Here is a 27,946-nt window from a genome sequence, read left to right as displayed (position 1 = left end):
TGTTGCAGGCACTGCTGATCTGTGCATCTGATCATGGAGTTTGCTCCATGTGGTACAGAAATGCCCCAGAGAGAGGTTATTGTCAGGACACAGTGGTATTGATGATCTGTAAATTTATAAGAGGTTTATTAATTGTGTCTTCTTTCTCCTACCTGAAGCTGAGGAGGAAAAAAGAATCATCCTGTGTTGGCCTCTGTTTACCATAAAATTTTCTCTTTCTGTTCCTATGCAAGTTCTCAAATTGTTCTGCTGCTGTTATTATGGAGGAGGAGTTTTCATCAAGCCCCCAAAACCCCTCAAAGCCCTTCAGCCCCACCATCTCCCTCTCTTCCTTCATCCCCCTCATCATTCATTGTGTTCCTTGTTTTGAAATGACTACAGGAAATGTGTCTGCAATCTGTATAAGCTGCTGTGTATTTCACAGATTTCCTCTTTACGTAGTCTTGATTTTTGGACAATTGTAAAATACTGAGCTACTTGTAGGTTAATTGAAAAAAGCTAGAAACAATTCCTGTGGGATTTGCCTTCAGTGTTGAGTAGGTGAGGAATGGGCTATTTGTGGTTCAGGGAAGCTTTCTGAATTCAGGTCATCAAAGGTGGAAAGTTAATGAACTAATAGATTTTTTCTCTTGGAGAGATGATACCCCTGAGGAGACTCAGTGCCTTCCACAGGAGGTAGGGATGGGCAGAACAGCATTGCTCTTTCCTTTGGCACTTCCTAACTGGGATTGAGGCATGCAGCATCTGTCATTATTTAAGGTTATTATAATGTTCATATTATAGAAGTTACCAATATAAAAGATTTACCAAAAAAAATTGATAAATTTAATCCCTTATTAAATTAAGACTTTTTATTTCTACTTTGTAGTGCTTGTTGAGTAAGATGGTCTTAAAACTAAATGGAGATACGATCACATACTGAATCAAAGTTTTAGTCTGTTCTGACTAGGTTAAAAGCAATATTTCTGTTAATTTAGAGTTAGGAATGATCTGAGCAGTCTGGGGTATAGTGATGCTGCTTCTGCTGACAGTGACCTGTTGTCAAGTATGGCAGTCTCAGGACAACCTGCTGCTCCTCACCTGAGTGCTGAGCTTCCACTGTTGTAAAAAGAAATTAAGAGAGTCAGGGACCTAAATCCCACTGAAATTTGAGATTTCCAGCTATCTTCAGTCTTTACTAGTAAATCTTGTTAGGTTATATGTAAATAAACACCTTCCCTTTCTGCTTTCAAGTCTTTGGTAAATTGGAAGTAACTCCAGTGGAAGAGGAAGGAGCCACCTTCCTCCTCCTGCAGTGTAAGAGCCTGCACGTGGCCCCTTATCCCAAGTAAGCAGCTTTGAGGAAGTTTGCAGGTGAGTGTCATTTATGTAGTTTGCTCACAGTCATGCCATCCTCAGGTTTTGTCCTTGGCTCTTACAAGCTTTTATTGCAGTAGGATGCTAAATGGCTTGAATGAAATTTTTAGGATTTGGCCCTGTTCGTAAATGGGAAAAGGCATTCCCAGTAATTTATATATTTTGTGCCACTGTTTGCAGTCTTGTCATTTCACCTTTGCCAAGAGCCTGTTTGACAGCTGCAGACACACAGCTGAGTTGTACCTGTGCCTCCCCACACTTACAGACCTCCAGGATCCTACTGACAAGTGAGAGGAATGATTCACTGCCAGAAATCCAGATTTTCTTTGTTCAATAGTCTGCTGTTCTTATTAGGTTCAAATATTTTCTTTTAACACCAACTTTGTTTAGCGTAGAAACAAAGCTATTTTATTTCTTTCAGGAACATAATTCCTCCTGTTACACGAACCTTTTACATTTTTTTCCATAGTTTTAGTTTGAGGAAAGTTGTTTTAGGATTACTACTTCTGAAGTAGTCAGGAGGACTCTAAAGGTCTCATTAGTTTTCAAAATACTGATAACAATTTTTATTCTTTTGGGTAGGACAGAGGAAGTAGATAGATCTTTGGTGCCAAATCCTTGTATTTCTTCCTCTGTTTCATTCAGAATGGATTTTTCTTGAGTTAAGCAATCCTGACACAATACACTCTTTATTTTCCCTCACGTGTTATCTGCACCATAAGTGACAGTACATCTACTAAAACTAGTCCACAACTTACTTCAGGTCTGAAAATGCTTCTGGTAATTTCCAAAGCTAAAAGGGAAAGATCACACTTTGTGAACTGTGGCTTAGATCTGGACTTCAGCTCTGAGTTTGCAGAGAAGAGTGTAGACAGCATGTAGCAGTATATAGTGTATATGGAGAGTGTATATACAGCAGTATAGACAGCTCTGCTTTACCCTCGTTAGTTTGAAGTGCTCTTGGGAAATCAGTCCTTTCATTGCAGGCGTTTTATAATCCTCCTCTGTTTTCAGGTACTGTAGAAGTGTCACTGAATGTTTTTGAAAAGAGCCTTGGTTAATAATGTCACTTTTGGCTGTTTAAGCATTTCCATTCTGTATCAGTGACAACTGTCTTTTGAGCTAGAACTTTCTAGATTTAGCCTCTTAGCAGTTCAGTTCTTCTAGAAGCTTGAACAACACCAATTAATTGTTTTCTTTTAAATACAACGTTAAAAAAAATAAGTTTCATAATGTCAGGTGGGCAAAAGCTTGCATCATGGCAGGGGAGATTTACTCATTCACAGTGAATGCCTTTTGATATTGGAAAGGCATTTACATTTGTCTGCACGTGCTAGAGAAAAAAATGTTATTTAAAAACTTGAATTTCTGTATTTTAATTAAATATTATTCTGATGTCTTCTTTGGGCAAAGCATGCAACTGTAGAATAAAGTCTTAAGTGTAAATAGTAGCACCTTAGAAAGTTTATGTTGAAAATAAGTTTATTTTGGTGTGTTTGCTTTGCTTTTCCTCAGTATCCAGCCCTTTTGGAGGACAACATCCATTAATCCATGCTGAATAAAGCATATGCTTATTTCAAGCAATTTGGGTCTTGTGGGAAATGAGTAGCAAGGCAGATGAGTGAGGAAGAGACATAGTTAAGCTTGGTATAAATGATCACAGATGCAGGTGCTCCCAACTTATCCCCTGCTGTTACTTAACCTGCTGATAGAGATTTTAGAGAGAGCCTTGAAGACTAGTCTGTGTGAATCCATATATATACACCAATAAATGGATGAAAAATGAGACTGCATTCATTTTTCACTGGCCCACACAGACTAGCAGTATTCTGCCTTTGTCTGTATTAATAAGAGTTCTTTTTTATCTGTAGTAATAAAGTGCCTGAAGGAGCCTTTTGTAAGTTGAGCATCATAAATTGCAAAGTGAACCCATAAGTTGATTTTTGGGGAGTATCACAGTTTGTAGTTGCCCATTATTATGTGAGATAGTGTTGGGAAAGTGTGCAAAGGCCTGTAAGAAGAAAGTTGTCTTTGTTCACAGAATCATCACTGTGTAACTTCATGTTTCAGTTTGTTTGCCTCTTCAGAATGTCTCTGTTTCTTGCATTTTTTAAAGAAATGAAACAAACTTTATGATTATCTTTTGCCTTGTGTTTATCTGGTAAGTGATGGCTGCTCAAAATTGCATAGTTCATAGTCTCAGTTCAGATGAAGCAGGTGTTTGGGAGTTGTTGTTCTGTTTTCTCCCCTTCAGCATTTTATGTTCCATAGATTTGCAAGACTAAAGATGAGGAAGGGCATTTGGGAAAAACAAAGAAACTGTATTAAATGGAAGTTGAAATCTAGAGTGAGAGAGGTATGTTGGTAGTTCAAGATTAGTCTCATCCTTCTGAATTGGTTCCTAAAATATGACAGATAAATGAGTATCTGATCCTTAATTTTGTTCGGTTGCCTAAACATGTCAAAACTGTTGCTGCAGTATTGCATGTTCTAATAAAGACTTCTTTTAAACTTTTCATCTAGTCTGTTAAATTTTGCTGTTGTGTAGTGAAACTCCTGTCAGACCTAGCTATAATGCAGGCAGGTGTTACATTTTGAGAGAAGAAACAAATCCTTTTTCCTGGGATTTACTAGAAAAGGAAGTTCTTGGAGCATATTGCATTTTGCTGTAAAGCTCAAAACCAGCCAGCCAACCCTTCCTCTTCAAGCTCCTAGCCCAGAGCAGCCCTTGTGTTGTGAGGAGCCCAGCATGCTCTGAGACAATGCCTTGGAGGTGAACCAGGTGTGTCAGTCATGGTGCAGGAGTGACTCCTGCTTTTTAGGAGCCATCACTTTTGGGGCTGCTTAACCCAACTGCTCCGTGCTGGCAGAACGGCCTTTCAGTGCTGCAGAACCCATCCAAGCCAAGTGGAGAAGAAAAGGGTTTCCTCTAAAACACTGCAGCTCTTGGATGTTTGTTGAGAAGGAGGACTCTCCTTTGATTTCATTGCATGTTCTGCTTGCTTCTGCTGAGCAAAGCCTGGGAAGGAGAGGTGGATATGGCAATTTCTGCATTTCTGTCCCTGATTGAGTATTGTCAGGGAGCCCTGCCAGCAGAGGCTCGAGCCTTTCTGAGGGTGAGACCAGAGTTGATTCTTCCCTTGGCCTTCAGAGGATTTCTCTCAGCACTGGTTACTCACCTGCTGAGCCTGGAACATGGTGCAGGCTGGGAATATTCCTTGCAGGAGGAATCTGGAGAAGTTTAGTGTAGGGTTTGCCCACCCAAACAAGGGCAATGCTTGAATATCAGGGGAAGAGTGAAGAACAAAACACAGATATTAAAAATTGTGTCAGTATTTAATCTTGTAAATGACAACTGGCAGTTGTCATAAGCATGTTATAGGCATTGATTCCCCCCCCACCACACACACCCTCTGAGGGAGTATAATACTGTAATAGGCATTTCCTGACACTCCTTAGGAGATGGGGATAATACTGTATTGTCATCTTTGATTGTTGCTAAAGGTCACCTAGGAGCAAAAGGTGTCCTACTTATCAGGACAGTTTTGGTAGAGCATTTCTAGGACTTCCCTGTGACTCTTGACAGATGTCCTAAGATGTATAGCCCAGATGCAGGAGAAGAGCAGTGAGACAGGGTGCCCCTTACTTTCTTCATGCTCCTTCTCTTAGCCTTCAGTCATGCTTTTGTGTGTCACAGCCAACCTGTTCAGATAACACAGTTGAGGAACTTTGTGGAACTTTGTTTGTTGTGGTTGTTCAGAGATCAATTGTTTTTATTGGTGGGAGAGTGTGTGTAGCCCATGCATCCTCTTCCAGATGTACTCATTGTTACATGGTGAGGAAAACTTAAGAACTCAGAAAAGTGTGGACATTGAACTCTCCATTTGACATTCATAGAAGTACATTTTATCTGTTCTGTAGTTGAAAAAAATGTAGTTCCATATCTTAATATGCCATTTTTCAAAGATATTCTTGGAGCAAATGCTAGACAATGTATCTCTGTCATTGTAAATTCTTGTCTTTTAAATTAACAATATTCAAAGGGTTTATAAAAATTCAAATAGTGATTAGGTTCTGAGGCAGGAAATGTGCAGCTCTTGCCCTTTTCTGGATAACCTCAGCCAAACTTCATCCAGAATGAAGGATCCAGGCTCAGGATACTGAGTTACTGTGTGACGGACTATTTAACAGCATCTTGATGAATGCCCTGTCTTGCAGTGGAAGGGACAGTGTTGGTGACAATCTCCTTGTCCTCAAGGACTGTGCCCCTGTGGTGGCAGTTTTAGATGACAGCAGCTGGACCCATCTCATTTTTTCTGCGAGGGATAGGAAATGGGGGAGTGAGAATAGGTGGCAGTTATTAGGTGCAAATGTTACTCCCAGCACTGGTAACTGACTTTAATTGTTGGTATCCACTCACTTCCTTCAAGGTAGAGAGCATAAACACCTGTATTCTGTAATTCCACTTGGTTCTTGTCCCAGTGCGCTGTGGTATTAGACATGTGAAGGATGTCATGGGAAGGAATGAGGCAGATGGTTGCTTTTTTTGAAAACTTTGAGAAGCCTTGTTCTGCAGTAATCACTTCCAGACGGATGTGTTTCACCTGCTAATGTGTAGAATCATGGTAAACACTCTCCAGCTGTGCTGTAGAAAAACTGAGTAGCAGTGTTTGTAATATTTTTGAGACTAAAAATGTCCTGCAAATGTCTTGACAGTCTATTAAAACTCCTGAGATTTAGCAAGTTTGGTCTGAGATCTTTGTGTGAACTTTCTAGAACTTGTCTAGAAATTTCTTCTGCATGAAGGTTAGGAAGCTGTGTCTGGTCACTAATCTTGAGAGTACTGGTTTGTGTGCCCTGTTGCTGCTGGTGGAATTCTGGGGATCCTCCTGATAACGCACTGTAGGACATCTGCTTACCTCTTCCTTGCTGCTTTCTTAACCCCCTCTTGTTAAGAAGACTAAATAGCTACTTAAAGCTGCTATAAACTATCAAGATTTCAGCAGGCTCTTAGCAGTTTTTACTTCTGTAATTTTTCCTTGCAATTCACAGCATTTCAAGCATGGTTATATAAGAGGAGTGTGCTGTGCAGTGTTAAGGGCAAGATGATGACAAGTTAAAAGATGACGAATGTGAAGTTGTGTTCAGAGGAAACTGTTGTAGAAGTTAAAGTAAATAGAATGGAAATTATACCCCAAAATATTTATTTCTTTGCAAAGTAATCTGGATTTCCAGCAACAGATATGTTGGATGTTCCTGAATCTGGGAGCTTTAGTGGATTTTTTTGACTGTAGTTGGTAGAAGCTAGGGAGCAAACACCAGGTACCACTGGTGACCTCAAGTATTTTGTTGCTCGCCTTTGTTACCGTACAATGCATTTCCACTGGAAGACTGGTACGGGCAGTTTGAAAAGGTCACATTTCCAGGGAGCCCTGGTTTTCCAGCTTCCTCAGCCTCCAGCTGTGATGTGTGTCACCAGATCACCCAGTGGTTAAGGCTGGAAGGCACTTTGGGAAGTCATCCTGTCCTGCCCCACTGCTCCTGCTCAAGCAGGGTCACCTAGAGCTGGTCGCTCAGGACTGTATCCATGTGGCTTCTGAATGTCCCTAAAGATGGAGAACTCTGCAGCCTCTCTGGGCAACCTATGCCAGCACTTGGTCCCCCACATAACAAAAAAGTTTTCGTGATGATCATGAGGAATCTCCTGTGTTTGTGCCTGGTGATCTGCTCTTGTCACTTGCACCAGTGCAGAGGGGGTTCCCTCTTCAGTACACCCTCCCTTTGGATTTTACATAACTGATTTGATTCCTGCAGGGTTTCTCTAGGCTGGCTCTAGAGGCTGACTCTGTCCTTCCTATGAGAGGTGCTCCAGAGGTTTGTTAGTGGCCTTTCACTGGACTGTCTCCAGTGTGTTAGTGTCTCTCTTGTACTGGGGAACCCAGAACTGGGCACAGTGCTCTACATGTGGCTTTCCAGGGCTGATAAAGCCCTTGGCCTGCTGGCAGCTCTTCCATTTGCAGCCTAGGATGCCATTAGTTTTCCTTGCCTTAAGGGCCCATGGGTTAGTCATCAGCTTGATGTCCACCAAGAGCCTTGGGTTCTTTCCTGCCAAATGTGCTTTCCAGCCATTTGCCCCAGCAGGCATTAATGCCTGGGGCTGTTCCCTCCCCTAGAGATGGGATGTTGCACTTGTCCTTGAACTACATGTCTAGAAGGGGGCTGATAACATTTTGTATGAAGTTACATGTTGATCAGAAAATAACAGGAATTGAGCTGTTTGCTCATTCTGATTGAATGCTGTGGTAGGTTACTTGGAACAGGTGGTGCTGTAAGCTTCTAGGAGGGAGAAGACTTCAGGATTGTTGCCAGCTTTACCTGCTTTACAGGTGATAACAGCAATAGATTGCTGGCAGTGATTATTTATTTGACTTGATGATTTTAATAGGGTTGACAAACATTGTTAGAGGAAGGGGCTTGGCTGTATCTGATCCCACACTGTGGAATAAAGGATCTTTCGGGTCCTTTGTAGTCTCTTTATTGTGAAATGACTGTACTTTCATGTACACTGACATTTTAGTCTAATTTCCTCAAGATGTACTTGTGTTACACTCTGAGTTCAGATGTTTGTGCTCGAGTTGCATCTTTGAATCATCAGCATTTGGGCAGCAGTGTGTGGAAGTTTTCCAAGCAGCGGCTTCTTATAAACAGCTCTCTCTCCTGCCAATAACAGACTTGGTCGCTTTCCCATTCCCCAAGAAAGGTAATGTTCAGATAAGCATGAGTACATTAACACGTTTCCTCTGCTTGGACACTGGCTTCTTGCTATCTTGGTGAATCTGGGTGTAGACACTACTGAAATTACTGGGATTTTGCTTCTGAAAGCCTTTCCAAACCTGTGTGGTTTTTTTCAAAGACCAGCAGAAGCAGCACTCTGCGTTCTGCTTAAATCTGCGAGAATACAAAGACACAAGCAAGGCAACTGCATTCTAACTGTGGATTTTAGTTCTAAAATATAACCATTAGAAGAAATCTGGGAAAAGCATCTTGGCTCTGATCCTGTGTTTGTGGAAGAAGATCTCTTACAGACTTTGTTGCTAGGGATCTAGAGAGTTGCATAAATCTTCATTGGTGGGTCAGACTGGGGGATTAGGATTGCAGTTCTGTTGTCAGAGATGCTTTTGTAGAGAATTCTGAAAAATGCCAGTGTTCTAATAGCATCAACAACTTACTTACTGGTTTTTTGTTTGGATTTTTAAATCTGCCTACAAGCCTGACTTAAGGAATGGGATGGAAAGACATGAACCTGTGAGTTAAATAATCCAAGAATTGATTTAGTCATTGCAATTCTTACATACCCTTGAGAAGACAGGAAGATCTCTTCTGCTCAAATGCTAAACAACTTTTCAGCAGCAGGGAGGAAATTGTACATTTTTGCTCACACTTTACTGCAGCAACTTACTGCCAAATAGAATGGGATTATTTAAAGTATTAGGAGTCTTTGCTTTGTTAGAAAACAGTGCTGCAAACAAGTTAGCTATGCTAGATCTTTTTGGAAGACAGTGCTCTTCTAACATGATATTCTAGAACTTGAGCAAACCTGTTCCCATAAAACCTCACTGATGTTAATCTGAGTCAGAAACAAAATAAGAAGCTGGTTGAAAAGCAGAGTTTTTAATGCTTAATCCTAAAAGGTAATAAGATAATTTTATAGTACTTTTTCAAATATTTACCTCGTGGAGATGTGTACTCCTTAAAATTGCATTCTATTGACCTTTCTTGTGCTGTCAGAGTAGCTCGTGTTGTGTCAATTGTTAAGTGGCAGAAAGCTTTGTGTTCTTGTTTGTATTCAGGGACTTTGGAGCAAATAATGTTGCAATCATTCCTTCTATTTTATAGCATTTGGATTAAAAGCACAAGAATTAACAGTTTGCTTTTAGCTTTCTGCTGAAGGAATCTGAATTACCACATGTGCTGCTTTATCTCTGTATGTAATGTACTGAGATGTTCCCTGTGACCAGCCCAGAAACAGGAGCACTGTAATACTTCTGCACACTGGTGCCCAGTGATTTGCCTGGTTTACACAGATCATACCTTTGCTCAGAATACAAGTGCAATTAAATTGCAGTTGAGATAAAAAGGTTGTGTTGGCTGAGAGTTTTTTAATTAGCAGGGAGAGCCTCTCCTTTGTTTGAAAACAAAACCTCGGGTTTGTGAAAGGAAAGCTGAAAAGCTTTTACTTGGATTGCTGTCTGCAATCTAAATAGTTGCCTTCATTATCAGTACTTGTGAAATTGCTGGTTCAGGAAGGCTGTAGAAAATAACTTCCCTGAAGGAGCACCAATGTAGCAAATGCAAATGAAGAACAAAATTACTGACCTTTCAATGCTGTGCATAGCAGAAAAAGGAAGTGTGGAGGGACCTGTGACATTCCATCCACCATTCCTCTGTTACTTTGAGGCTTTGCATTTGGGGGATAGGGAGCTGCAAATTTTTCAACATGTTTGTGATTTTATTTTGTTTTTGCTTTTAGATATATAATGGCACATCTTAAGTTTGGGGTACATAGAGTATAGTAGTCAAGTGGATCTTGTATCAGAGAAGTGGAAAAAGTAACTAAAAGGTTATTTTTATTATGGAAATCCTTGTATTTAACCAAAACTCCAAAAGATGCACAGGATAGAAGATTGTATGTCTTGTTTTCATTTTATTCAGCAGCCCATTCCCTCCCAAGGCAGTGAATGGCTTCTCTTTATTGTGAGCTGTATTGTTATTTATCATGCCTAGAAAACTTGATAGGATATTTTAAAAATACATGTAAAAATATACTTGGAGTAAAAAAAATTCTGCTAAATAATTGCATTTGATTACAAATGCAGTCAAATCTAGTCTTCATATCTTTCCTCTGTTCACATAGTAGGTTGTGTTGGAAGGAGGAGGAGAGGTGGATTAGCACTGGTTGTGATTTTTCTCTATAGTGTCATACCATTGTTCTTTACTCTTTTAATATTTTCAGTTCCTATTTTCAAGACTACTTTGACAGTTTTGATAGACTCTGGGATATTTTCACTTCCCATAGTAATTCTGGGAATAGCAGCTTTTTTCCCTTCTCTCTTCAGCCCTTTTCTGTAGCTATAAAATGCTAAATCTGTTCCTGATTTTGTATAAACTAAACCAAACTTAACTTTAAATGAAATTGGTTCCATTTAAAAGTGTTTGGTTTGGTTTTTTTTTATTTGGGTGATAAAACTTAGCTGAATCACAGATTTTAAGCAATACTGGAATCTGATATTTTTTTGCTATGCTTACTTTCAATCCCAGATACTGCTTTATCTATAAAACATCATATATTGAAGCACCTTTGCATTGGTAAAGCACAAGTGTGAGATGATTCACACTAGGTACTAGATAGAAGTTTGCTGTTGTGTTGAGACTATTTCTTATAAGAGTTTTTCTCTTTCTCTGAATCTTTTTTTTACACCTTCTTTCTGTGTATTTGGTGAAGTTTATAGCATCTGAATAACAGACCAAGCAGATGCTTAGTGCTTGGTACATGTCATTTAGAAAGGTATTTAATTGTATTTGTGCAGAGGGAATATGTTCAATGCAGGTGTTTATGTGGGGCATTTGTGGGTTTTCAGTGGTACCTATAATTATTTAAATTGTAGGTACAGTGTTGTAGGTATGTAATTCTTTAGCTGTTATCCCTAGTTAGCTCAAGCAGATGACCAAGTTTCCTAAATCTGTGTCAGACATCATTATCTTTTGTTGTACAGGTCTGGTAAAGCAGATGAGTATTGCAGTACAATTTATGAGGTGCCAAATAATGTGTTAATATGGAATGGGAGTTAACCATCTATCACTGTTAACCTGTGTAGGAAGAGTGGGCAAGAGACTTTTGTCCACGATTACCTGCCTGTCCACCCCTGCAGGGGTTGGACTCTGGGCATTTGCAGTTCAGAAACAAAGAAAGCATTAAACTTTTGCAAATTACAATTTTCTTGAAATCTGTACTAGTCTCATAAATACTGGAGTTTTTTTGGATGAAGTTTGAGAAATCTTGTGATAATGGAATCAACAAGATGGGGCAGAGCAATTACCTCATATTATCTATATTCTTTTTTTTGTTCAAAACAATAACGTAATGTTTTATTTTTACAGATGACTATGGATGAGAAATATGTGAACAGCATTTGGGATCTTCTGAAAAATGCAATCCAAGAGATTCAGCGTAAGAACAATAGTGGTCTCAGTTTTGAGGAGCTGTATAGAAATGCTTATACAATGGTGTTGCATAAACATGGTGAAAAACTCTACACTGGACTAAGAGAAGTGGTCACTGAGCATCTAATAAATAAGGTTTGTCCATTTGTGAATTAAAATAGATGTGTCTTATGTGAAAGAATTCTGAACAGTTATTTAAATGACAGAAAATCTGATTTTATTATGTTACCTTGTGTTGCAGTTGGGTAACTTCTCTCAAAAATGGTAGCATAGAGCTAACATCAAGCTCAGATGATTTTATGTTCCTGGTACTGTTTCTGGTAAATTACTGATGGAAGGCAGACCATAGGAAGCACTTGAAAGAGTGTAACAGGAAACAACTTTTTTTTTTTTGAAGAATAACTGTTAAGAGCTGATAATTTTTTTTAACAGTTTGTGTCATTTTTGGTCCATTTTGTGACTTTCTTAGGCCACATTTTGTCTTGTTTGCCAGTCACTTTTTTTCATCTGTGGAGCAAGTAAATAGCAATGTAAGAACTTGTTTTCTATAGGTTAATGAACTAATTCCCAGGTTAATGAGACAGTTGTGCTGGGATTATGCTCTTTAAAGAGGCAGTAGGCACTGTTCAAAAACAACAGCTCAGCAATAGCAGAAGTCCTGAGTAGCTCACATTCTGCCATGTCAGCCTTTGCAAAACCATGTAGGTCAGTCAAAATGACATGTAGAAACTTTCTGAAGATCTGTCATCAGAGAAAAGGAATCTTCAGGTCTTGTGTTAAACCATGGAACCACTTCTTTAGTCTTTGAGAGAAGTTTAGAATTGATTAATAAATATGTAAGTGGAAAAAGTAGGAAGTCACTTTTTAGGACTCCAGATAATATTTCATGGCAATAGGATTCTAAGCCTATGGGAGCTGCCTGCCTACTCCTCATGGTAGCATCCATAGCAGAGAGGTACATGTCTACTTTGAGCCCATGTTCTGGCCATGCTTCAGATGGAGTATCAGATTTTTGTCCTGTTTTTACAAGATCTGAAAAGGAAAGTCAGATACCATCATGTGTCTTGGATGATTATTTCTAGCTGAATTGCAGAGAATGGATGGGAGATTTATGGCTAAATAATGCAGGATGCTTGGGGACTTTTTTTTGTGTGTTCTAAGTGGAGTTACTGCTGTGGCAGAGAAATGTGTTATTTCTTTTCTAAAATCCTAGTTTTCAAAGGTGTGATCCAGATAAGTATAGTCTAAAACTGCTTTCAGTGTGGGGTTTTTTTTACTGTGTGCACCAGAGGAGACATCCTCTCTGAAGTGGTTAAATAATTTGCAGTTCTTTTCTATAATTGTAGCACATCTGTGACTCTCAAAAACTTCTGGTTTCATTATCTGTGCATTCATAATCTGTACTATTCATATAAAATGTGGCAAATGGCTGAGGCTTTTTTTTGCCTTGTTCTTGTATGTCTATGCACTTAATAATCGTGACACTAAACTTTTATTATTCCTAGGCTTTAGTTTATCCTGGTTTAACTTGATGGGTGTCTTTTTATCTTTGTTCCTAGGTATTTTGCCACTTATCTTAGTTCCTAGCTATTTTGCATATTAAAAACTACGCATTTGCAGAATTAATTATTCTGAAGTGCTGATTGTGGCAGGCTGACAAAAGAGCAGAAAGTTCTGAGTTTGTAATTTCAGTGCAGAGGCTGAGAGGGCTGCACAGATAGCAGTGCAGAGAAATGCCTTTCTGACACCTAATGCTCCTGTATCTGGTCCTTTAAATAACATCTTCTCCAATGACCAAATATTCTGATCTTTAATGTGATTAATCCGATTATATCCATGTGTGTGGGTGATAAATGATGACCAAAGCTTTTTCAAATAAAAAGGTTAACTGAGTTTTAGTAGTTAATTGCTATAGAGTTAAAAAGGCTAAATTATTCTGATCATGCCAGCCTGTAAATAATCCAAGGAAAAGACTAAAAAAATATGACTTACGCCAAAAATTTCTGAAAAATAACAAAAACTTATAGAGGCTAAAAGCTACTGCTTGTCCCTTTTGAATGTTTGCTTAGACAAATTATCTTGAGGCATATATAGATGGAAGCATGGAAAAAATAGTGCATTGTTTATCAAGAATAAATCAGTTCTATAATGACATCTTCTGTTTGAGCCATTAGTACTTGTAAGATAAAAAAAATGAGTTTTGTTTAATCTCACATTTTTTCATAGAAATTTTAGTAAAATCTTTTATGTTCACTGTCTATTTCCAAGAGCAATTCTCTGGTAAATTTTAAGTAGCTAATGAATGATAAATTATCACAAGTCTTTGTAAAACTTCTATTCAGAGATTCAGTGGTGAATGGTAGAATTTAGAAGAGGGGGTTTTTCCAACTGAAATATTGTTCATTAAATTCTTTAACTTTTATAAAAATGGAAATGTTCACAGATGAATAGATTTTACTGAAGAACTCTACTCAGTTCAGGGAGCATTGCTGAGGAGCCTACTCCAAATTTGAAACTGCAGTAATCCTTGAGCCATAACTGTCATTTGCTGCCCACATCTCCAGGTTATCTTTTTAGAAAAAGCTGCATTCTTGTGGTATTCCAGTCATGCTGCTAAATTAGGAATAGATTAAGAGACTAGGTGAAGGCATTGTATAGTTTCAGTTGTTTTTACAAATAGTATGAAAGCTCAGAAAGCATGCCTTCATTTTTGGTGAGGCATGGTTAAGAGCTGTATTTATGATTTATGCTAATTTAATTGCCAGGTGAAAGTTGTGCTTATTCAGCATTTAATTAGCAATCAAACACTAATGAGAAAGTATTTAACTTCTCAACAAGAAAACAGTACAATGCACTGTCTTGACAGCTTAATTGTAAATAAAATAATAGTTGCAAATATGATCAATACAAGGTGTGTGCAAGCAAGTTATTGTCAAGAGTGGTTGGTTTCAGACTTGCAGACCCCAATAGTTTGCAGTTCTAAATCAGCCTGTTCTGGCTGTGGGATAAAGGCTGTAGTAAGCATCACTGAGACGAGTCAGCTCTCTTGAGCTACCTTGTTTTTACTACAGGGTAAGAACATGCTGAGACTTGTCTTTACCTGTGTATTGACATCATTATTTAAGTATGGTACGTGTAGAGCTATTTAAAAATACTGTTGAATTTTGAAAGTACTGAAACCTTTCATCTTGATTCAAGTATTTAATTCCTGTTCCTCTGATACTTCACTAATTTCTGCCTTTCTTGCCCACTGACAATCTTGTAGCTTGATGTGGATGGCCCTCCTTCACACTTCTCAAGCCTAGTCTGTTATTACATCACACAAAGGTTGTTAAGTGTTTTTAAAACACACAGAGCTTAGTTTACAGCTCTCTAAATCATTTGTGTTACAATAAAAACAAGTTAAAGTTTGAAAGTTTACAAGATAATATTTTTAATGTTTGTTTTATGTATAAGTCAGTGGGGCCCAATAAGGGGCATCCCAGAATCCTGGGGGAATTGGCTGATGTAGTGGCCAAGCCACTCTCCATGATACTTGAGAAGTCATGGCAGCCAGGGGAAGTTCCAGGTGGCTGGGAAAGGGTTTGTTTTTTTTTTGTACCCATCCTTCAGAAGTGTAGAAAGGAGCACCCTGGGAACTCCAACCTGTCAGCCTCACCTCTGTGTCTGGGAGAATCGTGGAGCAGATCCTCCTAGGAGCTATGCTAAGGTAAATGGAGGACAGGGAGGTGATTTGGGACAGCCAGCACAGTTTCACCAAGGATGAGTCCTGCCTGGCCAACCCAGTGGCCTTCTATGAAGGAGTGAACAAGGGAGGAGCTACAGATGTCATTTCTCTGGATGTCTGTAAAGGTTTCCACATGGTCCCCCATAACCTTGTGACTAAATTGGAAAGAGGACGATTCAATAAGTGGAGTTCAATGGATAAGAAATTGGTTGGGTGGTCAGTGGCTCAGAGTCCTGATGGCCAGCAGTGACAGCTGCCCCTCAGGGGTCTGTCCAGTACCTGCTGTGTCAGTAACAGTACAGGCAGTGAGAGCACCTTTGCTCAGGAGGGCACAGAGCTGCTCAGTGCAGGTATAGGCTGAAAGAAATATGTCTGCTCTGGGACTTAGAAAGTTATGTCTGGGGTCCTTTGCAAGCTTTAAAATTTGCTGTCTTAGTGTTGCAGAGAAAAGGGAGAGATGAGAGTCATCTCCATCAGGGAGTTTGAAATTATTTCCATAATATCAATGAAATAGGGAGGAATGACAGTAGAAGTTGTGTAGGAGGCAAATTATCTACTGAGCATTAGAGTGAGCCTGACTGGCAATATATGAGTGTTATCTGTCTTTATATTTTCTTAATGATGTTTTCAGATGATCTTGAGCAAGTCTGCTATTATGTGGAGGGCAAAAGGATGTGAGGGAATTGCTCGAAAGTACGTAACGTTGAGAATCCCCAGTATTCTTCAGTGTTTGTTTTTTCCTTTTAGCAATAGGATAGCAGCTGCAGGGATGAACAGACATTTCTGGTAGTCAATCCATTAACCTACTTGGGACTCCTAAGATTTTAGAATACTTTCTTTTAGACTACTTGGATTTTTCTAAAAGAAACACTATAATAAAAGTTCTGAGAGCTTGAGGCCTTGGTTCAGAAAGTGCTGTTCTGTACTGCTCCTCCCCTCAGGATGTTCTGGCTGTCCTTACAGTAGTGGAAATTACATAATTGAACTATTTGTGCTGCTGCATCAGGCCAGGCACTGTAAGATAGAAATAGTAGGCCATAAGTCTTCTTTATGTACAATTAATCAAGAGTTATTTAAAGGTATTGAAAGCTTATGCCAACAAATTACTCTTATTGGGGGAAAGTTTCTGAATTTCCTGAAGACCTGTATCCAGTAGAAAACACAGTTGGGCCTGAAGTTATACACAAAATGTCATCCTTGTAACTATCAGAAGACCTTACATATATTACAAAGTTGCTAATTTATTTTCAAGTCCCTCTGTATATGGACAGTCTCATTTAAGCTGGCATTCCCTGCAGTTTACTTCGTAACTGCAAATACTGTCACAGAAATCACCACAAGCTCAGCTAATTCTAAGTAACATTCTGCTGATAAAAATCTTTAAGGTTTGAAATTTTCTAAGGCTGTGGCAGAGCAGCAGCTGTGTGTCCTCTTTGTTCAAAGAGTGTGAGTATGCACATTTTTTACTTGAGATCATTTATTCTGCCAAAGTGGTGTGACTCTGCACCTTTGCATGGCTGAGATGCTTTGTGCATTATAGCAGTTTCACTGTAGTTTTGCTGAATTCATGGCCCATACAAGGAATGTGTTGAACACTTGTTAACTATAAAGTTGCTGTAAATGATAATTTGCTTGGCAGTAGTTTGGTTGGCTTTTGTAGCAGCTGAAAGCATGGCTTTCCAAGCCTCTTCTGCAGTTTCAAATAAGCCTAGAAGAATGTCATTGAGGAGCTTCACAGGGAAACTCTGAAGGTAGCTCTGTTGTACAGCACCCATTTCTGAGTTTCAGGCCCATTTCCAGAAATCCACGTGGCACACCATGTGGAGCAGAGGTGCCACTATTGCAGAACGTGCCAATGTCTGCTTGGAAGCAAGTTGTCACTGCTACCTGGTGGCAGGTGTCCACCCCCTTCTAGGTGACTGGCTGGCCCAGCAGGGTTAGTGTGAGGGATGTGGGATGTGTGCAGTTACAAGGGCACACTGCCTCTGTGTTGTCAAAGTAAAGGGTGTCATAAAATTGGTCAGTAACTACCCTTGGTTATTTGTGCTTATGATCTAATCATGCTTTGATAAATTTTATCAGTGTGGATGAACTACCAAATAATGTTTATAAAGCTTTTCCATACTGACCAAAGAAGTGAAAGCAACCATGTCATGTGTGTTTCTCTTGTTCTGGGAGATTCTGCATATTCTTACAAGTATGTCTGCTGAAGTTTTAGTGTGTAGTTATGTTTTGACTAAAAACTACCTGGACTGGGTGACAACAGAGCACACATTTGGGAGACCAAAGGGTAAATGATGATCATGATCAGAAAGAATGATGCAGTTAAGCAGTGTTCATAACTGCATATTATGTTTTCCAAAAGCAAGGAGGAGAGGCCTTGCTCAGGTGTGCAGAGTAGGTGTTTGAAGATGTAAGAAAGCTTTGAACAACCTATGCATACCTATATTGCCTAGATGCAGTAACAAAGTGAATATTATTGGGATAAGTTTCCCCTCTTCCTTCCTCCCTCTTCTCTTTCTCCTCCTGCTCCTTCATTCCTCTCCTTTTCTCCGTTGTCCCTCTTCTCTGTAAGACCATTGTGTTGGATGATGTTCCACACTGTGTCTCTGGTTTGCTCATTTGAGTTTGTGACTGTGTACAGTAGTGTGGCAGACAGGACTCTGTTACCCTGGTTTGGCCTAATAACTTCATAAAACTGGAATGACAGAGTGCAGCCTGTCAGGTGAGTGCATGAGATGTTGCTGCAGCTTGTGACTGCCTGGCCTGTGTGTTTTGTTTTCCTGTTTGGATCTCTGTACTGAAATTTACACTATCAGACAGATATCAGTCCAAATCAATGAATGTGAACATCCTGTTTGGTTACAAAAGAGGGCAGAATATATTTTACATGTTATGTAAAAAGTCAATTCCCACATTTTATTAACTCTGGAACAACTTTTTTACATTCTCACAGGTACATTAGTTTCAAGTTTGAGCACTGCAGTATATGCCTATTGGAAAAAATCAAAATATGAAACTGGATGGGCTTTTTTATTAGTAGAGAGGGTAGTGGCAAAGAGGCATAAAATCTGAAGTTGATGAGAAAGATTAACTTGCAAATTGCAAATAGCAAATACTTTCATAAAAAACGAATATGACTTTTTTTCTATTAAGTCTTGTTGTTGGTATTAATGTAAAAGTCTGATCTTTACCAAGCAATTGCTTCCTTTCAGAACTGTTGTTTGCTGTATCTTTGTGCTATCTCAGCTTGTCTCTCTAAATGTCATCATGGCTGATTTTCCACCTGTACTTGTTCCTGTTTGTAGCATTAACTGCTGCTACCCAATATTCTGAAATGACTTGTGATAGTAAAATTACCAGCAATTGAAACATTATAACACAGGAAATGAAAGCTATGAGGAGTCGTCAAAGACTATTTTTAACATTTGAAACTCCAGGAATTCCTTTGAAATTTAAAACCCATCTTTATTTTGTTTCTCTTTTTCTAGCATAATTTTTCTTACTTATTTTTCCACAGAAGGGAAATATGAGGTAGGGATAGTCAGCACCCTGGAAAAGTAAGAACCTGTAAAATTCAGGTCCATGGAAGAGCAAGAATTCTTGTGCTGAAGCTAAGTTTAAGATTTAAACGCTCCAGGAGAAACTGACTTGAGTTTATGGCAATATATCTTTTTTGTTTTTCACTTCAGGTGCGAGAAGATGTGTTAAACTCCTTGAATAACAATTTTCTACAAACACTAAACCAAGCATGGAATGATCATCAAACAGCAATGGTGATGATTAGAGACATCCTGATGTATATGGTGGGTATTCTGCTATTTCACACATTTCACAGTGTAGTAAATTGTCCTCTTACCATGCTTACCAGTCTTCTTCCAACAACTACTCTCTGTCCCTTATTTTCAATTTTCTGTGTGCATGCAAGACTGCTACAGGTGTTTGACAAATTGTAATTGGATTTGTGTTTTGGGTTATCTCATCATCACCTGAAAAATTGATCTAAAAATGTTTGAACTTTGCAGTTCTTAAAAAATAAGCCAGTCAGACCCATTCTGGCAGATTATAGATGTTAGTTCAGGTAGTGGTGTTTTCTTACTCTGGAAAGCACTATGGTGTAAAGCCTCCTCAGACAAGTGTGGTTGTTCTTTAAGCTTTAGGATTCAAAGAGGATAACTTTGCTTAGGTGTAGTGTGTGCAGAATGTTACATTGCAGTTGGATCCTTTGCTATTCATGAAAAACTTGTGTAGAAGATTAAGCAGTGTACATAGAATGTGATTTTTGGTTGCATGCTTGTCATTTCTCACCTATAGCCAACAGAACAGAGGGGTTTTTTTAAGAGAGAGGGCCTAACATTTTTGTGTCTGGATTGTGTTATGCTTTAAAATTCCCATAATATTGGAAATTGAGGCTGTTTTAGGATGCAAGAGAATATTTTTGCTTAGCTTCTAGACAAAGGTTTTGACTTCAGAAGGAAGTGTTGAGATGCTGTGTTTTTTGTGTAATTTTTTTTTCCCCTCCAAAGTATCCTAAATAGAATAATTGATGCAGTACTTGTCAGTGAAGGACAGACAATAATGGACTTTCTTGGTCCAAAAAGCAGATGAACTGGAATTGTACTCTATCTGCTAAACAACAGGAGTTAAGATCTTGTCTTGTAGCTGTTAAAGATCTCCTGCTGTGACATTGACCGTGTTTGTATTAGCTGTGAAGTCATCTTTGGTCAATAAGCTACTACAAGTTAAAGAATTTGAAGTAATCACAGAATAACAAACAATTATTTTTAATTGATTTACTGGCCTTATGTTGGAGGAGTTGGTTTATTTCAGTAGGGAAAAGGCCACATATCAAAAAAACAGAGTGCTGGATAACATGCCATCAGTGACACTGAATGATTTGCGTGCCAAAAGGAAGATGGACAGATTGTTTTCAAGATGTACTGTCCTTGCTGTGAGAGATCCTGGACTCCCTAATTTGTTTGTGAAGGACAAGTACAAATAAATAGATGCTGCTAGCTGCATCTAGGTATAATCAAGAATATCTAATGATTAGATTAATCTACCAAAGGTAGTGGTGAATTTTCAGAAAGGTTAGAAGATGGAATCCAGAGCTTTCTGGGGGAGCAGCTGTTGTGTTTTAACCCAATATTATATATTATTTCAGCACAAGAGGTGCTGGATGGTCCAAAGTAATGGATAATGCAATGTTATCTGCTGCTCTTAAAATCAATAAATTTCTGATCTTTCAAACAGTGGCAGAGAAAACTTACAAGCTTATAAGCTTTCCTTGTTTTAGTGGCTTGACCAGTATATTAAAGGCCAAAACCTTTTCTCTTTGAGGAAGGGTTGCCTGCTTCAGTTACCACTCTTGGGGGAGCAGGAGAGCTTTACCTGAGTATTATTTGCAGTCAGAAGAGCAATGCCTTGACTTTGTTTTGAAGCCTGAGAGTGCTGTTCAAACATTCAGCCAGCCTTCTCTTTTCCACCAAGATTCCAGGAGAAGGAAAGCTGCAGCATTCCTTCAAGTGTAAATTGAACTTCATTGGCTGTCTTTTAGATTGAAAACAGGATAATAAATAAGCTTGAATACCTCTGGACTATGTAGCCTTCTGTGTGCTGTTGATAGTTCCTAATTATTTCAAGTGGGTGTTCAGTTGAGCCCTCTGCTTGACTAATTATTTGACTCCCACAGATTTTTTTTTCCCCTTGTACCACAGAAACAGAAAAAAAACTATCCACAATAAAATATATTTATAGTATAGTAGTAAAAATAGAACAAAATTTTCTTTCAAAATGCTTATATAAACTTAGAGGCACTGATGTTTGTTTGTTAAACCTCTGTAATGTAATGTGGGGTTCATAGTTATAATTTTAATTTTTATTAGGTAGAACTATCTAGTGTGAAGGTCTAATACAATGGGCAGTCTCCCTCCTTTGACTTAGATGGACATAAGACAAATTGTCAGTAATACATGTTTGGTTACAAATTCAAGAATAATCAATGATTTAAAACAGGACTACTTCAAAAGATTTGAAGTTTCACCTTTGTCACTTGGTTGTCTTCTTGAGTCAGACATAATTTTCTTCATTCACAAAAGACTAAGAGTAAAAACATCCCTGTCTTGAACATGTGTTCATTCAAAAAGTTTGGGAAAACTGCCAGTACCACAGAATTATAAAGCACCTGTGAAAGATCAGACCTGACTGCTTTTCAAAGAAACAATTTTCAAGAATTTTATAAAATAAAATTTTACTTTCTGATGTTGAGTCTCCCTGACACAGAGGTTTATAATGATATGCTTATGTCAGAAATAATTTTTACACTTCTATTCAAGCAAATCTAATATAACTGACATTAAAAATACTTTATCTAAAAACAGCACCAAACACTGTATAACCTGAGTCACCTGGCATTGTAAATTAATATGCTTGTGTTCTAGCAGGAGAAGTACCTGCAATTATCTTATGTTTGTAAGTAAAGCATGACCCAATCCTTCTCTTGTTTTGTAGGCCATCTTGATTACACATCAGTTTCAGGAAATGTACCTATTGCCCAACAGGCCACACTGTGACATCAGTGAAAGTCAAACATTTAGTACCCTCCTGAATTCTGGTCTTACTCTCTTGAATTCCTGCTTCAGCCGAGTGATTTTACATCTTGAACATCTTAAACTAAATTGTATCTGTTTTAATGCCACGGTTTTTTTCCAACTTTGTTTCACCCATTAGCTGCCATATGATTTAAGTCAAAACAAACACCTTTTCAAGCCACCCTAATTTCTTTCCTTTGTTTAATTTTTCCATTTTTAAAATAAAAATCAATACAAACAAATCTTTTTTAGGAAGCTATGTGTTTTGTACAGAGGGATTTGTGCATTATGGTGCTTAATGACTAGAACACTTGCTGTTTGAGATTATGGCAGGATTTCATTGTTCGTGCAGAACATCCTCCACAAGACACTCTCAAGTTTGCCTTATAGTTATGCTTTTAAAAATGTGTATTGCCTTGTCTCTTGTGATTGCTCTTTGGTAAAAGTCTGTTGCTTTCATTTCTGTTGCAGGTGTAGGATGAGGTTTTTGCAATCTTTTGCACTTATTGTGCAAGTTTTGTCTTGATTATTTTGAGACATTCCAGGTTCCCTGATTGAATTTCAAGTTTATGTAGTTCCACTGAATTTTGTTTGATATAACACAAGCTCTCTTCCTTTTTACATGTTTAGGCTGCAGTAATTGGTGCCAGAGTAGATGTAATACACTGTAAATTCTGGCACTGTCTGTGACAAGCAGTGAGGCGCTGAAGCAGTCATGTGCTCACATCTTTGCTGAGTCAAATCAGGTACTAAGATTTGGGCATATCTGGAATTCAGCCTCACAGTGGCAGTGCAGGTACACATGCCTACAGTGGGCTTTATTTAGCTGTGTATGGAATGGGAGCAATGCAGGTGGAGTTGTTTGGGCTTTTCTCCAAGCAGTGTGGATGTCTGTATTCTTAGAATGTCAGATGGAAACTGGGTTAAACTGGATTCTGTGGTGTCTCTATTACTTGTGCTTGCTAAATTTAAAGCAATTTCAGGTATGCAAGTGCAGCAGTCACACCCCTGGCTGCATTACAGGCCTATGGGTAGTGCCAGTTACACACTGTCAGAAGTGAACAATTGCTCCTGCAGATACAGCTGTGGATTTTTCAGAGGGCAGAGCATTCCCTTCTCATCTTGCTGTGCACAGAGCTGGTGTCTTTTTTAAGGCCAGCACTGACAGGTTGGATATGGGCATTTTGACAAATGACTCTCATTGTCCATGGCTTACACACAAGGTAATAGAGAGAAGTGTTGTTTTTATTTCCAGAACTAGGCTCAGAGACACTTACTGTATACACAAGGGTGTCTGAAGGCTGCTCCATCATCCAGGTAGTGCATCCATGTAGAGATGGGTAAAATGTGGAGTGTAAGCAGGATTGTGATTCATCAGTAATTGCTGTCTGAAACTCCATCCTTGTCTCCTGAAAGTTACTCCTACCTTTAAGCACCCACTACTTCTCCCCATGGGAAGTGATTTCTGTTCAGTAGTGTGGAGCCTTGTCAGTCAAACCTGCTCCCAAAGAGGGCTCTCTGGGATTTTCTTTTTTAGACTGGGAGAGCTTCCAGCAAATGTGATCTGTTACCAAGGGTGAGCAAATCAGCAGGATCAGAAATGCTAATCTTGCTGCTCTGGTTTGGGTATTGTTGAGAGGTCTGGCTTACTATAGAGGCTGCTGATAAACTGAGAGGAGTCACTCTTCCACAATGGCAGTGTTCAGCACTGCCACAACAGAAGCTATGCAGATGAGTCATGGCCATGGCTTTAATCCTTTTAGATACCCTGTTGCCTGTGCTTCAGAGGCCTGAATATTTTTTTGAAATAATAGTTATATTCTTTTCTATTCAAGTTATAGCATTAGACACTACATTTTAATTTGCTCTTTCATCTCTTCAAAAATGTATTTTAAGTTTGTTTTACTTGAGAATCGCATTTACTTCTGTTCTTGATGTGTGTAAATAAGGAAGTGAAATAAACAACCCTGTTTCTAAAAACAGAAAAGCAAAAGTAACCTATTGCAAAGACTTAGCCCACCACACATCTCTGAACTGACTTCATGAGAGCAATTAGTAAATGCTGTGCTTTGAGACAGCTGAGCTTGCTTCAGGAGCCACAGAGGGGGCATATCTGACATGTTCCCATTTTGTTTTTTCATTTAAATTCAGGGCTGCCTGTCTGAAGGCAGAGAGTGGGAAATCACACATTAATTGCTGAACCCAGTCTTTTGCTTTCCTCTGGTCACCAAGTGGCAATCTGGCATATAATTAGTCATGGAGTAATTTTGCCATGTGAATACAGGTGCTAAATGCTGGGGTGTCTCTTCCTTCTTGTTTTTTGAAATTGTGGAATTTATGCAAACTTGCAATTTTGGAATATTTTTTCCATAGTCTGAAGCATAACATTTGTTCTTGTGATGCTTTCATTTTCCAGGTGTTTGAGTAGCTTTACTCTTTAATTCTGTGTTGAGTAGCTTTACTCTTTAATTCCATCACGATAGTGATGGAACCGGTGGAGAAGCTAATCTTTATACTCATTTTCATAAATTAACCATCAACCTTTATAGAATTTGATTCTTTTTTAGTATTATTGTTTTTGTTATAGCTACATTCTTACAAAACTTCATCCTAGTCAGATTTGTGAGTGGGTACAAAACTCCTAGTTTTTTCTAATGTCATTGTCCTGATGCTTAAGAAATGCTTGGAGCATTTCTTTGGGTAGCAGTAAGAGACTCGGGGGCTGCTTAGCACTCTCAGTCAAATCTGTACGATGGATTTTGGACAGTGCATTCTTAAAAATGCTGATCTGAGGATCAGTGTTGGCTTTTAAATGTAGGTGCATAAAAATGGGTAGTTGAGGAGCTTGATCCTTCCCATAGATAGAGATTATATTAGGAGATAGAATTTAAACATACATGGAAATGTAAAAAATATTTTCTTCTCTCCCTCTTCTTTTTTTGAGGAGGAGGTGGTGTATGGGTGAGATTATAATGAAACATAACAAAGTTTTGAAATATTGCTCAAGTGGAATGAAAATGGATTTGGGGAGGTGGAGGGAGGGATGGCTACAGAAGTCTTATGTAAAATTTTGCAGTACTAATCCATAAAGATTTTGATTGTAACTCTTTTTGTTTTGGCTCTATATTTGTTGCTCTTTATCTAATGATGCTATTTCAGGAAATTTCACTGAATATTGAATATCTCTTGCCTAAAAGGAGTGGTAGGAAGATGCATAGAGGGGAGGGGGAAGTTAAATTATTTTTCTTAAAAGATCAGAAAGAGATGGAAGGGTTTGAGTAGGTAAGTAAAACCTCTTGCAAATAGTGCTATGCATTTAGTCAGTGCTTGGAGACTCCTCTGCACCCAGACTAAAATGTGGGAAGGCTGTAGATGTGCTATGGCTTGCTTTAGTCATAAATGCTGTGCTTATACTCTTAAGCCAAATAAAACTTCCAGTGTAAATGAAGTTTTGGATAATGGGACTGATTTTGAATTTTGAAGGGTATACATAATTTCTTTCTGTTGAGAGAAGAGATACATTTGGTCATATTTCCAACGTGGAGAAGCAATCAATGTCTTGCATTTTTGAATAGCATTGCTGCAGTGAATTCACAGTTTTATTGCTGTTCATGCCCTTGCTGCAGGACCGGGTGTATGTGCAGCAGAACAATGTGGAGAACGTCTACAACTTGGGCCTGATCATTTTTCGAGATCAGGTTGTACGTTATGGCTGCATCAGGGATCACCTGAGGCAAACTCTGCTGGATATGATTGCAAGAGAGAGGAAAGGAGAAGTTGTAGACAGGTAAGATGTTTGTAAGTGGAGTCTTTTGTTGTAAATAATAGCTGTCAGTTTATAAAGAGTGACTCAAGAACATGCACAAGTAATTGATTATTTAAGATCACATGTGTGACTAAAATTTCTTCAATTCTGGAGTAACATTTCTTTGTGTATTGTATTTTAGCATAATGGTAAACAGGGAAGCTTGTTAATACCATTTTCAATATTTTCCTTGCTACTCTGCCTGCATTTCTGTGACTAAGATTGCCCAACATGCAATTCAGGAAAAGAAAGACTCCCCAGCTACAACTGTGTATTGTCCCCTACTGCCAGAAAGTGGAATCTTTTTCTAGATGCAGTTCTTTTGTTTTCATTAACTTGCTGATACATTTGAATTTTGGTGGCATTTATTTTGTGTTCAGCTGTGGTTTTTTCATTTTTTTAGATTTTTGTGTGATTGGTTTTGTTTTAAACAGCCAGCCATCCAAAAACCTCAGACTTTGCATAGCAACTTCCACATGTGCAGTTGTTTTGAAGTTGCAGTTGCTCAGTTCTGACGTATGTGTGCAGGTTTCTTTGAAGTACTATTTTGGGTTGTATTTCCTATATATTCATATATATTCTTCATAATTTTATGGATTAGTGGAACTTGAGCTGTTTGTCCCTGTCATTGCATTTAAAATACTTAATAAACATTGTCAGCTCTTTAGTTTTGAACAAAACCAAAAGACTGTGCTTGTGTAGTGTTCCTGAAAATGCCATGTACCAAACAGATTAGAATGGACTTTCTATTGCTACATTTTATTAAAGTTAATGTTGTCTTATGAGTTGTTATTCTGCTGTGTACTCTGTCTTACATCCATGTAGATTTCTCAAGTTGTTAACAACTTACTTTTTGGCAGAGGCGCAATAAGAAATGCTTGCCAGATGTTAATGATTCTAGGTCTTGAAGGAAGGTCAGTCTATGAAGAAGACTTTGAGGCTCCATTTTTGGAGATGTCTGCAGAATTTTTTCAGGTACAGCAATATTCTAATATCATATTTGGAATGCTCTTATAACTCTCAGATCTCTGAACTGTCAGATTTGGTGGTACTTTACATACTTGTTGCTTTTTTGATGAGTATGTCCATCTCCATTAAATGAAATAAGAAAAATAATCAGTAACTTTGCCAGGAAAAGTAACCAAGATTTTACAGAATTAGCATAATTTGAATGAAGTTTTGAGCTATGGGTGCCAATGACATGTACAGTAATCATCATGCTAATCTTGTGCCTGCTTTAGATTATTTCATGTAACTTAATCTAGATCTGCTTTGCCCCACAGTCTTTTTGAAATGCCAGTAGCATGAAAGGTTCAAAATGTTTCAGGCTTGGAAACCTGTCAAACTGCCTTTGAGGAAACTTTGATACCTTCATAGTTTCCACATTTGTGAGGGTTTTTTTGTAATGAAATAAACCAAGTCAAGGAACTAAGCATATCCAAGTGGCTCTCCAGTTGTTCATCAACCACCAAATAATACATTCCAAATATTTTCTGAGGGTTTTTTTGTAAGATACTTGGAGGAGGAAAGCCAGTTAAGTGCTTGTTGAGTGTAATCATGGTCATCTATTGCTGGAAATTGATAGAATTAAAATCATGTTAAAAATATCTAGATAAGGTAATTTGTGAGTGTCCCATTTCTTATGCAGGATCAATTGTCTTATGCTCTAATCTCCTAACTTCCTAGAAAAATAGAAGCATATGTTGCACAGCCATTTAAATGTCAGTGTTCTGTTTTTCATTGGTGTTTATATAAAATTAAGAAAAATAATTACTTTCATTTAAGTTCTATTACTTAGCTTTGCCTGAAAAATAAGACATCTTTTCTCCAAAGATTCTGGTGACCAGTAGGAATAAAAACAATTTGACATGAAATAATGTGCTCAGCATTGTTGCTAATGAGAATAAGGAGAACTGCCATCAACTGGTATTTGGAAGGAATTTTTGATTCTTTCCTTTCCCCATCTTTGTTTTCTTTGAACCTGTGGCTAAAACTGTAGTTGGTAACTGGAAACTAAGTTGGCTTGGGTTGTTTTACTATGAAAAACACATTGTTTATATTGCATGTACCCCCTTATGTAACACATTTAGTATAATAGAATCTTTATTTTATGTTAAGTGTGTATGTGAATCTTTGATGTGTTGAACGTGCTGTGTTTGATTTAAACTTGCTTATAAATGCTGATCTGACATGTTTTCTTTTTACCCTTTACAAAAAAATCTAAAGTATTACTTTGTCTTAATCACA

At 38.3% G+C, this 27,946-nt stretch overlaps 1 protein-coding gene across 1 annotated transcript in view; it reads left to right on the top strand.

Annotated features, from left to right (window-relative positions):
• Positions 1 to 27,946, top strand: part of CUL3 (cullin 3) — a 55,199-nt gene that overhangs the window by 7,098 nt on the left and 20,155 nt on the right. Inside the window, exons 2-5 of the mRNA XM_066556644.1 lie at positions 11,515 to 11,712; positions 18,997 to 19,110; positions 25,521 to 25,681; positions 26,560 to 26,674. Of these exons, the coding sequence (XP_066412741.1) occupies positions 11,515 to 11,712; positions 18,997 to 19,110; positions 25,521 to 25,681; positions 26,560 to 26,674 (588 nt within the window). The remainder of the gene's footprint in view (positions 1 to 11,514; positions 11,713 to 18,996; positions 19,111 to 25,520; positions 25,682 to 26,559; positions 26,675 to 27,946) is intronic.

This window comes from Molothrus aeneus, chromosome 10 (genome assembly GCF_037042795.1).
Source record: "Molothrus aeneus isolate 106 chromosome 10, BPBGC_Maene_1.0, whole genome shotgun sequence".
In the NCBI taxonomy this organism is placed as follows: Eukaryota; Metazoa; Chordata; class Aves; order Passeriformes; family Icteridae; genus Molothrus; species Molothrus aeneus.
Note: the sequence above shows the minus strand (reverse complement) of the source record. Positions and strands in the feature narration are given on the sequence as shown.